Below are 13,054 nucleotides of genomic sequence, written 5' to 3'. Positions count from 1 at the left end.
AAAATAAGAATTTCGGTTTTTTCGGTGACCTTGACCTTGACCTTTGACCTAGATTCACCAAAAACGACAAGTGTCTAAGTTGGACCATGGCCGACATCTGTACCCAGTTTGGTCATGATCGCTGAAATGGTGTGGCTGCTACAGGGTAAACAAACACACAAACAAACCGACAGACACAGAATGACACACACAACTGACCAACATAATTGCCGAAATCCGAAGGATTCCGGCAATTAACAAACAGACAGACAGAGGTGAAGATATAAGCTGCTTCACCTTTGGTGGTGGAGGTAAATAAGCATTAAAATAATTTGTTGGTGGTTGCTTGGATACGCAGTGAAGCATGTTAAAATCGGTTGTTAATGACAGTTTGAATATTTGAATGACAGTTTGAGTCTCTGGTTAGATGGAGGTGCAGCGTCATTGACATGTCTACAAGGAAAAGTGTTTATCGGTTAATATATTATCATATAAAGTGGTGTATGATTAAAGTTATTCATATGTAGTCATACTTTAAACAAAAGTAATAATTAAACGAGTTTGAATAAGGAAATTGCATTGCTGTGTTGACTGACTGTCTGGACACAACTTTGAGGTTGTGGGTCCATTGATGTTGAGTAATCCATTGATGTGGACCTGCGACCAAGGTTGTGGATCCCCCTTTGGAGAGGTTCTGGGATGAGAGGATCGAAACCTCGATGACAAATGGGGCCCAGCTGATGAGGCACCGAACATACTCGAAACACCCACGAGCAACCATTTCCGTTCAAGATCATGGGACGCGTCATTTTCTTTGGTCACATAACCCTCCATGAGCAAGAGAGAGGCAACACAGGTAGACATTGTTCAATTTGGCTTCGGGTTAAATCAGAATACAAAACGTCACCTTTGTAGCTCACCGAGAAAGGATTAAATATTTATAATCAGTGAATCAATGAGTGGTTAGAAAGACCTTTATATGTTCGATGATGAGGATGATGAGGATTGCACATCTTGTGTATTTCAATGACATGATACAATCCCAGTGGGCTCGACACAATCTCTTACCAGCAGCTGATCCACAGCAAAGAGGCAGCCACCATGCACCAGGACATAATCCCGCGATCACCTCAGGAGGGAAGAGGATGACACGTCGTTGGATGTGCAGTAGGTCGAGCACGAGTGCCAGCAGCACGCCCACAAGGAAGAGCAGCAGGATGCGGGAGACGAGGCTCGGCCCACCAGGCAGCCAGCGCAGTGCGCCCATGGGTACGGACAGGACAAGGATCGTACCAACCGCTGCAGTACAAAGTCTACACATGAAGAATGAGGATGGGGGAAAAACAGAAGGTGAATCAAAATAAAAACATAAAAACTGGTGCCCAAGGCCATCACATTCCTCTCCGTGAGAAGTCGCTGTGGAAGAAAATCATCAACACTGCATGAGTTTAAGACGCCATTTTTAGGTCAAACATGCTGACGGTAGCTGCTCGAACACTTATCTCACGGCTTCAGTCACCTGTCGTGTATGCCGAGGGTCAGAGTCCAATTCACATCCTGAACATCCCAAAACAATTTCTGGTGAACAACGTCTCAGCTCACGGAAAAGCAAAGTGTTCGAGGGTAGAAGTCCATGTGACGATAGTGGGGGCAGGGGTGGGTATAAAGAGGATAGAAAAAGTGATGGATAGGGAAAGATAATGACCTGAGGTGGTGTTGTAACACCCAACTTGAAGCCCTGAAGGGAAGATTGACATCGAACAGAGGAAGGAGTTTCCATAACAAGGTGAAGAGAGGACCAAAGGAGCAGAGGTGAGTGGACAGCTCGGATTTTGGGAGTTTCACAAGGAAGGGATGGATGTGCTGTGAAAAAGGAACGGTGCAATATATTATTATGGATCCGGTTTGAGGGGTAAATTGGGCATCGTTTAGAATAGTTATTTTAGGTTTCAAGTCAGCGGAAGCATAATCCAATGAAATAGTGTTAAAATGTTCACCAAGCTGTCATTCCCACCTGAACGTCTGTTTGTAGGGCCCAATCTCCCCACTCCCAACATTCTTCCGTCACGCACAATACCGGATTCCGTCACGCACCGGGAGCATAATCGGGGGGAAAAAAAAAAGTCATCCCCTTGCCAATCGTCGCAGGCATGGGATTCTCACGAGACGTCTGCGTCACCCGATCTGCACACGCCACGGGGGTCTGCCCCTCTCCACCAGAACTAATAAAACCCGGGACACTGCACAAGCGAGGCTGGTCGTCGTCTGTCTGTCTGTCTGTCTGTCTGTCTGTCTGTCTGTCTGTCTCTCTCTCTCTCTCTCTCTCTCTCTCTCTCTCTCTCTCTCTCTCTCTCTCTCTCTCTCTCTCTCTCTCTCTCTCTCTCTCTCTCTCTCTCTCTCTCTCTCTCTCTCTCTCTCTCTCTCTCTCTCTCTCTCTCTCTCTCTCTCTCTCTCTCTCTCTCTCTCTCTCTCTCTCTCTCTCTCTCTCTCTCTCTCTCTCTCTCTGCATCTCCTCACCCAGAGTAAATGGAATTAGGATTAGTCGTTAAGCTGTCAAAGCAGCCATGTTCTTCTTTTCCTTTCCCCTACTCCATTTTGTAATAAATCTTTGCTTCAACGAGAACCCGTGTATGGGCATCGGGAAAACAAGCTCAACAGATCATCGTCAATTCGCAGAACACCCGTTATGTCGGGTTGTTCAGGGTTCACACGTTTAAAGTGCAAATGAAAAGTGAGACGTGTTGGAACTTCCTGAGAGACTAAAGAAGATGTGCACTGCTTGGGTGCAGTGGTATTGCAGGGGTTGCGTTTTTCGATGTAGTCAAGTGCATTGGCATTTATGCCCGACCAAGAAATGCATTCCTGGACCCAGCACAGATAGCTCTCCATGCCGAGGTGAGATGAATGGAGTCGCTTCATCAATTAATGGCGGAGAGAATGTGGTATGACTAGCCATTACCTGGTTTCTGGATCTGTCACGACCCTGCTGGCATATACAACCGGTTGACCATTTTGCAACAATGCCATAAGCAATCTCTTCTCAGGAGGCATCTGATTGTCGTGTTTACGCATGTCCAGCATCAGCCAATGCGAAGTCACATCTATTTGTGTCAGCTGATGTCACGGGTAACACAAATCACTCCATTTTGGGAGAAACTTGCTAAAGTACATCACGTAACCCGTGAAGCGATGTAATGCTGATACATCCTGAGGTTTCGGCATCTCCATCACAGCCTGTGACTTCCACGGGCCGGGTTGCGCACCATCGCATGAGCAAATGTCAAACACATGCGGCTTACAGCTGATGCAATTTGGCCTTCTCTGGGTTCGAGTGCAACCCTTTCTCCCTGCTGCGTGAGAGTTGCTGTATCCCTTTCGTATCATGATCAGCGATAGCATCGTCTTTCGTCTGTCCCTTACCATCCAAGAGCATATTGTCATGCACCTTCTTGTATCCAGGCAGGCCTTCCAAAACATGGTCCACCAGATGGTGAAATTCCTCCGGTGCGGACTTGATGCCAAATGGCATCCTCAACCAACGCTGGTATCCAAACGCCGAGTTGAACGTCCTTGCATAGGAGCTTGTGTGGTTGAGTTTGACGTTCCAGAATCTATTCCTGGCATCTAATGTGTTTAAAACCTTGGCATTGGTCAGATCCGGGAGGATCTATTCAATTGTCAGGCCAGGGCAGATCAGATCTGTGACTTGCTACAGGTACCATGTAAACCTGTACTAACCTGTTCCATGGTTGGGTTCTCAGCGACTAAATCGTCTCCCCCACCAGGTTTCCTGGTGAGGAGGGTGTATGATATGGACACTCAGGATTAAAAACAAAACCTGTCAAAGGGGGGAGGAGCTCCTTGTGAGCCAACGGCCATCCATATCTAGTGCCCAACTGTGTCTGCAGACGTCCTCCTGTAGTTTGGTTACTTCTTATTAGGAGGTTGGTGGCAGGATTTGCACTCCGGCCACCGTAAAACCCTTCATTCCGCAAAACCCTAACAGCTCGATTTTCACAAGGAACAAGAAAGACATCGTGCAGAGCACGATACTTGCAAAAATCCATAAAACAAATTTGACCTTAAAACGAACTGGTGGTTGAATTTGGTGACCAAATATGTAAATCCTCTTAAAATTTCAAGTCAATCGGATGAAAATCGATTTTACAAGTTTGACAAAGTTGTTGACCTTTGGCCTATGTTGACATTTTCACCTCAAATCAACAGGCTTCTTTGCTCATGACCAACTCCACCATTTCGTGAAGATCGGTTGAGAATTGTGACCTTTAGACAGACAAACAAACAGAACAAGAAAAAGACGTCGTGCCGAGCACGATACTTGCAAAATCCACCCCCCTCTTTTCCAAAGGTTGTCAAGGATACATCAAAATGCCCATTTCATCAAGATTAAAATTGACAATCTCAATTAAAGCTCAGGTCAATCGGATAAAAATCGATTATTTTTCAGATTGAAATTGATTTTAGAAGTTTGACCTCGACTTGACCTTTGACCTCAAAATCAATCCGCTTCTCAGTTGAGACTACCTGTACAACTTGGTGAAGCTTTGCGACGATCGGTTTAGAAGTGACCTGCAGGTGATTGACAGACAGACAGAATAACAAAAACGACTGATCAATATACTTGAAAAATCTTTGATTTTGCAACAAACAAACAAACAAACAAACAAACAAACAAACAGAGAGGAGGTGGAAACACAACCTCCGTCCACGTTCAGTGGACAGAGGTAGAAAGGAAAAGAAGGCAATGTTCATTGAGGTTTCAGAACAGTAAAGGTGAAATCCAACTTTTGCATCTTTGTTAATGGTAGCACGTTAAATATATACACTGTTCTGAGAATTTATTGAACTTCGAAGCCAAACATTTCTTTAAAAAGAAAAAATTGAAGCAACATGCTGACACACAGAGCCACAGTAAAAGAGCCTTGTAAAACTTTTTGGCTGATCAGATAAACTGAACTAAGTAAACACATCTTGTATTTCATAATATCATCAAGCTGCCAGAATGTGCATTTCTATATTATTTAACCGAGCTCGATAAAGGCAAAAAAAAAACCCAAAAAAACAACATACACTTTAAGTTAATATACAAATGATTATACACATTTGCGGTCGCAACAATAATTATAAGAAATATATTCCTTTAAAGTTGATTACAATTCATACACTGCCCATGTATAGATTATATACACTCCATTAAGCTTTAAATTATTTGATCATGAGATGGACAATATGTCCTTATAATAATGTCTTTTATTATAATGTGTTAATTAATTAATTAATGACTGTGAAGTTGTACCTTGCAGGTGTGTACGGCAAGGACGACATCTGGTGCCAAGCCTCGTGCATTACATCGAGATCGCCCAAACCACACGTCTCAACCTGATATTATCATTTGAGATTCGTCTGTGGAATTAGAAATGCTTTATAATATAAATACAAGTCTCGAATAATAATAATCTGCTAAAAAGGTTTCGAGGGTTCATTGTACAAGAAAGCCTTTTTTGAGATGTTTTATTTAAATAAACCCTGTGTAACAATGAAAATTTTGCACAATCATCATGAGGTTTGAAAAACAATTGTTGTTGTAATGACAAAGATGTTGACAACAATATCATGTCACTGTGTATAAATATGGATTGTGTGTGGCTGAAAAAGTTTTTTGACCAAGGCTGATTCAAATCAAACTAGAGGGGGAGCACTCGGTAGAGTGCAAAACCTCCGCCGCCAATACTGCTAGGTCACTCAAGTGAACCTGATATCCTATTCATTCAATTTGACGTCAACAGTGCTCACAGAGTTATAGTTTGCAACTTTCCCTTTTACATACTCACTTCATTCGTAATAACTAGATTCCTTGAGACAGAAATTGATTTTACGTGGGTACATCCACCTGAAGTTCCAAAATCAGCCGTAATTATAATTTTGGCATGTTTTTTTTTTGTTGGAAATCACTTAAAACATGGAGAAATGCAAAAAAAAAAAAAAAAAAAAAAAAAAAAAAAATCGAAATTTTGTTGAAAAAAAAGTTGCAAATTTTTTTTTTCTCCAACTTTTTTTTTTTGGGGGGGGGTTGGAAATCACTTAAAACATGTAGAAATGCAAAAAAAAATATTCAAATATTTTTTCTAAATGGCCGCCATAGCAACCATATTGGATTTTGGACCAAGTCCAAAATCTAATGGCATGATCCTTGGACCAGACCTAATCCCCCCCACCAAGTTTCGTCGAAATCCGTCGAGGAGTTTTTTTCCGTAATACTGTTCACAAACAAACAAACAAACAAACAAACAAAAAGGGGTGAAAACAGTAACCTCCGATCTTCGATGGCGGAGGTTAAAGATATAGACTTCTGTCGGTGTTTTGCCTTTGCTGTCCTCGGAATAAATGATCTGAATTCGAAACCTGAGGAGTTTATTCGATCTGAGGAAATAAATTCCATAACAGTACCCAGTGATTTTGGTCGAAATAATGCAGAAATCAAGAAAATGACCAAATACCCATCCATCCATCCATCCACCCATCCAGACCATCCTCTGTACAGAGCATCGGTGCTGCCGAAGCAGTCTCCTGGACTATTGGGCACAATCCTGGACGGGTCACCACTCTGACACAAGATACTCGAATGGCTCTATCATCCCAGCAAGCTGGTACTCATTTTGCAGACCTCGGAAGGATGACAGGTCAAATCAACCCCACCTGGTATTAATTCAACAGCCGAGCGGGATTTGAACTCAGGACCCTGGGATCCCAAGCCCACCATCCTAACCATTGAAGCAAACCAAATATGAAGACCTCAAGAATGAAGTATAAAGATCCTGGAAGCTAAAGAGCGCTGATTGGAGGAATGGCAATGATAAAGAAGAACCGAACAAACATCTTACAAACCATCTCTGGGAACTACCACAAACTATCTGCATTGGAGGATGTCCAGGGCTGAGTCACGATCCTGAGAACAACACAACTTCACAAGTTAGCACATGAATCACAATCCCACACCAAAACGAAGGTGGATACTTCAAGTCTTGGGATGGTAGCTACTTCCTGTTGCACCTTACAAAACCTGAATTATAACAATCAAAACACACACACACACACACACACACACACACACACACACACACCACACACGCACGCACGCACGCACACACACACACACACACACACACACACACACACACACACACACACACCTTGTGGCCCCAGACTCAAACAAACTATATTTAAAACAGCTCAAACAGATCCCACAGCTCACATCCCTCCTTCCTCATCGCCTTCCCAACATGATTAACAATAGATATCATTTTAAGCTGACTCTGTACATTCAGAAACCCCAAATATGTCCTTCCGATCAATGTTCAGCACATAATCCAGATACACCGTCTATTTACTGAAAGTCATCTGTATGGGATTTGTGCATCACACACCTGGCCACACCTGGTCGGGAGTTTGTACTATGAGCAGCTGTCTGTTTGGAGACCTGGGAAAGTTCTCTAAGTCTTTCTCTGGGCAGAGGCACACTGCACAGTCCTTTCTCTCAGGCACTTCCAAGTATTTTCAGCCTATTTTGGAAGCTTTGTGAGCAAGTTTAGGTAACAATCCTTTTCATGCACACACGATATCTATCGATATATTACTAAAACTCATCTTATATTTAGTATGTAGTATGTATGATGTATGTAGTATGTATGAATGATGGATGTATGTAGTATGTATGTATGTATGATGTATGTATGTATGATGTATGTATGTATGATGTATGTATGTATGATGTATGTATGTATGATGTATGTATGTATGATGTATTATGTATGTATGTATGTATGTATGTATGTATGTATGTAGTATGTATGTATGTAGTATGTATGTATGTAGTATGTAGTATGTAGTATGTAGTATGTAGTATGTAGTATGTATGTATGTAGTATGTATGTATGTATGTAGTATGTATGTATGTAGTATGTATGTATGTAGTATGTATGTATGTATGTAGTATGTATGTATGTATGTAGTATGTATGTATGTAGTATGTATGTATGTAGTATGTATGTATGTAGTATGTATGTATGTATGTATGTATGTATGTAGTATGTATGTAGTATGTATGTAGTATGTATGTAATATGTATGTAGTATGTATTATGTATGTATGTAGTATGTATGTATGTATGTATGTATGTATGTATGTAGTATGTATGTATGTATGTATGTATGTATGTATGTATGTATGTATGTATGTAGTATGTATGTATGTATGTAGTATGTATGTATGTAGTATGTATGTATGTATGTAGTATGTATGTATGTATGTATGTAGTATGTATGTAGTATGTAGTATGTATGTAGTATGTATGTATGTTTGTATGTATGTAGTATGTAGTATGTATGTAGTATGTATGTAGTATGTATGTATGTAGTATGTATGTATGTAGTATGTATGTAGTATGTATGTATGTAGTATGTATGTATGTAGTATGTATGTAGTATGTATGTAGTATGTAGTATGTAGTATGTATGTATGTATGTATGTATGTGCATGTATGTGTGTGTATGTATGTATGTATGTAGTATGTATGTATGTATGTAGTATGTATGTATGTATGTAGTATGTATGTATGTATGTAGTATGTATGTATGTATGTAGTATGTATGTATGTATGTAGTATGTATGTATGTATGTAGTATGTATGTAGTATGTATGTAGTATGTATGTAGTATGTATGTAGTATGTATGTATGTAGTATGTATGTAGTATGTATGTATGTAGTATGTATGTAGTATGTATGTATGTAGTATGTATGTAGTATGTAGTATGTAGTATGTAGTATGTAGTATGTATGTAGTATGTAGTATGTAGTATGTAGTATGTAGTATGTATGTAGTATGTAGTATGTATGTATGTATGTAGTATGTATGTATGTATGTAGTATGTAGTATGTATGTAGTATGTAGTATGTATGTATGTAGTATGTAGTATGTATGTATGTAGTATGTATGTATGTAGTATGTAGTATGTATGTATGTAGTATGTAGTATGTATGTATGTAGTATGTAGTATGTATGTATGTAGTATGTAGTATGTATGTATGTAGTATGTAGTATGTATGTATGTATGTAGTATGTATGGATGTATGTAGTATGTATGGATGTATGTAGTATGTATGGATGTATGTATGTAGTATGGATGTATGTAGTATGGATGTATGTAGTATGGATGTATGTAGTATGGATGTATGTAGTATGGATGTATGTAGTATGGATGTATGTAGTATGGATGTATGTAGTATGGATGTATGTAGTATGGATGTATGTAGTATGGATGTATGTAGTATGGATGTATGTAGTATGGATGTATGTAGTATGGATGTATGTAGTATGGATGTATGTAGTATGGATGTATGTAGTATGGATGTATGTAGTATGGATGTATGTAGTATGGATGTATGTAGTATGGATGTATGTAGTATGGATGTATGTAGTATGGATGTATGTAGTATGTATGTATGTAGTATGTATGTATGTAGTATGTATGTATGTAGTATGTATGTATGAAGTATGTATGTATGAAGTATGTATGTATGAATGATGTATGTATGTATGAATGATGTATGTATGTATGAATGATGTATGTATGTATGAATGATGTATGTATGTATGAATGATGTATGTATGTATGAATGATGTATGTATGTATGAATGATGTATGTATGTATGAATGATGTATGTATGTATGAATGATGTATGTATGTATGAATGATGTATGTATGTATGAATGATGTATGTATGTATGAATGATGTATGTATGTATGAATGATGTATGTATGTATGAATGATGTATGTATGTATGAATGATGTATGTATGTATGAATGATGTATGTATGTATGAATGATGTATGTATGTATGAATGATGTATGTATGTATGAATGATGTATGTATGTATGAATGATGTATGTATGTATGTATGAATGATGTATGTATGTATGTATGAATGATGTATGTATGTATGTATGAATGATGTATGTATGTATGTATGAATGATGTATGTATGTATGTATGAATGATGTATGTATGTATGTATGAATGATGTATGTATGTATGTATGAATGATGTATGTATGTATGTATGAATGATGTATGTATGTATGAATGATGTATGTATGTATGAATGATGTATGTATGTATGAATGATGTATGTATGTATGAATGATGTATGTATGTATGAATGATGTATGTATGTATGAATGATGTATGTATGTATGAATGATGTATGTATGTATGAATGATGTATGTATGTATGAATGATGTATGTATGTATGAATGATGTATGTATGTATGATGTATGTATGTATGAATGATGTATGTATGTATGTATGATGTATGTATGATGTATGTATGTTTGTATGTTTGTATGTATGTATGTATGTATGTATGTATGTATGTATGTTGTATGTATGTAGTATGTATGTATGTATGTATGTAGTATGTATGTTGTATGTATGTATGTATGTATGTATGATGTATGTATGTATGATGTATGTATGTATGTATGTATGATGTATGTATGTATGTATGATGTATGTATGTATGATGTATGTATGTATGTATGATGTATGTATGTATGATGTATGTATGTATGTATGATGTAAGTATGTATGTAGTATGTATGTATGTATGTAGTATGTATGTATGTATGATGTATGTATGTATGTATGTAGTATGTATGTATGTAGTATGTATGTATGTAGTATGTATGTATGTAGTATGTATGTATGTAGTATGTATGTATGTAGTATGTATGTATGTAGTATGTATGATGTAGGTATGTATGTATGTATGATGTATGTATGATGTATGTATGTATGTTGTATGATGTATGCATGTATGTTGTATGATGTATGTATGTATGTTGTATGATGTATGTATGTATGATGTATGTATGATGTATGTATGTATGTATGTATGATGTATGTATGTATGATGTATGATGTATGTATGATGTATGTATGATGTATGTTGTATGTATGTATGATGTATGTATGTATGATGTATGATGTATGATGTATGTATGTATGTATGTATGATGTATGATGTATGATGTATGTATGTATGATGTATGTATGTATGATGTATGTATGTATGTATGATGTATGTATGTATGATGTATGTATGATGTATGTATGATGTATGATGTATGTATGTATGTATGTATGATGTATGTATGTATGTATGTATGATGTATGTATGTATGATGTATGTATGTATGATGTATGTATGTATGATGTATGTATGTATGATGTATGTATGTATGATGTATGTATGTATGATGTATGTATGTATGATGTATGTATGTATGATGTATGTATGATGTATGTATGATGTATGTATGATGTATGTATGATGTATGTATGATGTATGTATGATGTATGTATGATGTATGTATGATGTATGTATGTGGTATGTATGAATGATGTATGTATGTAGTATGAATGATGTATGTATGGAGTATGTATGATGTATGTATGTATGTAGGTATGTATGATGTATGAATGATGGATGTATGTAGGTATGTATGATGTATGAATGATGGATGTATGTATGTATGTATGATGTATGTATGAATGCAGTATGTATGCAGTATGTATGCATGATTTATGTATGATGTATGTATGATGAATGATGTATGATGTATGTATGGAGGGGAGAGCGGGAAATGTATGTTGTATGTACGATGTATGTATGTAGTATGTATGCAGTATGTATGATGTATGTATATAGTATGTATGATGTATGTATGTAGTATGTATGATGTTGTATGTATTATTGCGGTTGAGGAAATTTGCAAACCACCATTCAGGTCGCGTAGGTGAGATATCTCTGTAAGTACATGTGTAGTTAGCCCCAAACCCGTTGTTTAGAGGGAATAAATGCGATTCATTCGGGCTGCGACGCTTTGAGATAGTCGTTTTTCTGTTCTATCTTTATTTTGAACCAACCATGTCTCAACTGCCATCACACAACAACCACCAACCACAACGCCGCTTCACAACAACAACAACAACAACAACAACAACGCCGCCAACAGCCACGATCTTTACCTTCACAACTCACTCCCGCAAACATCGCATCACCGCCATTCCAAACGGCACCATGGCCATAAACCACCACCATAAACCCTCCACCACCTTCACCTCTCTCTCCTTCTGTGGCCATTCCCGCACCACTTGTGAGCACCGAGCGTCAGGCTGTCCTGGGCTCGTACGGGATGCGCGCCGAGCCGAGAGTGCAAAATGCGGCCTTTCCGAGGAGAATTCGGATCAGGAATGCGACACGCCCACTTCTGATCCGTCCAATCAGCAAGCGCGGGGTGGTTTGGCCCTGCCTCCAGGCGTGTCGGTGTAGAATCGAGATATGCAAATTCTAGGATCAGGGGAGATTCACGCCCCTTTTTCTCCGTCCAATGGGCGAGCGTGGCTCCACCCTCGAGCTCGTTCTGATCCAGAAATTTGCATATGGGTTCTCCTGCCGGCCTATAAAGCGCCGAGCGCGGGGCGAATCTGGGTCGAGTCGGTTTTAGCAGAGTCGGTTTGGGCAGAGTCGGCCTTGGAAGAGCGGAGAGTGGCAGAAAAGGCAGAGTCGGCCTTGGAAGAGCGGAGAGTGGCAGAAGAGCGGAGAGAGTTTTGGGCAGAGGCAGTTTGGAGCATGGAGTGGAGTCGGGAGGCGAGGGTGTCCCGGTGGTTTTCGGCAGTCGGCTGAGGAGAATTGGGGGAAGAGACCGAGGAGCTCGGGTCCGAGGCAAGGAAGACGGCGGTCGGCGACGAGGTCGCGGTGGAATCGCTCGTCACGGGACCCAAGCAAGCCAGCGATACTCTTTCCCCAGAGCATCAACAATTCCCCCCCTTTTTCCCCCGCGCTGAGATAGTGCGAAAAGGGGGCCCCGTTCCCATCCCACTCCAAGCAGTGCCAATGAAACCCGCGAAGGAGCACGAAGTCGGGGCACCGCCGCGCTGCCACGTTTGCGGCTCATCACAAAGACACGGGAAGGATCCACCCGGTCTCGC

General features: G+C 39.4%; 1 protein-coding gene across 1 annotated transcript in view; it reads right to left on the bottom strand.

Moving 5' to 3' along the window:
• LOC147020902 (insulin-induced gene 1 protein-like) overlaps positions 1 to 13,054 on the bottom strand; it is a 71,172-nt gene that overhangs the window by 20,568 nt on the left and 37,550 nt on the right. The window contains exons 2-5 of the mRNA XM_085893545.1: positions 5,297 to 5,373; positions 4,525 to 4,569; positions 1,685 to 1,842; positions 1,048 to 1,292 (exon numbers count right to left, since the gene is read on the bottom strand). Of these exons, the coding sequence (XP_085749671.1) occupies positions 1,048 to 1,292; positions 1,685 to 1,842; positions 4,525 to 4,569; positions 5,297 to 5,373 (525 nt within the window). The remainder of the gene's footprint in view (positions 1 to 1,047; positions 1,293 to 1,684; positions 1,843 to 4,524; positions 4,570 to 5,296; positions 5,374 to 13,054) is intronic.

Source organism: Eptatretus burgeri, chromosome 8, assembly GCF_056783735.1.
Source record: "Eptatretus burgeri isolate ZD-2024b chromosome 8, Ebu_testis_v1, whole genome shotgun sequence".
Lineage (NCBI taxonomy): Eukaryota > Metazoa > Chordata > Myxini > Myxiniformes > Myxinidae > Eptatretus > Eptatretus burgeri.
Note: the sequence above shows the minus strand (reverse complement) of the source record. Positions and strands in the feature narration are given on the sequence as shown.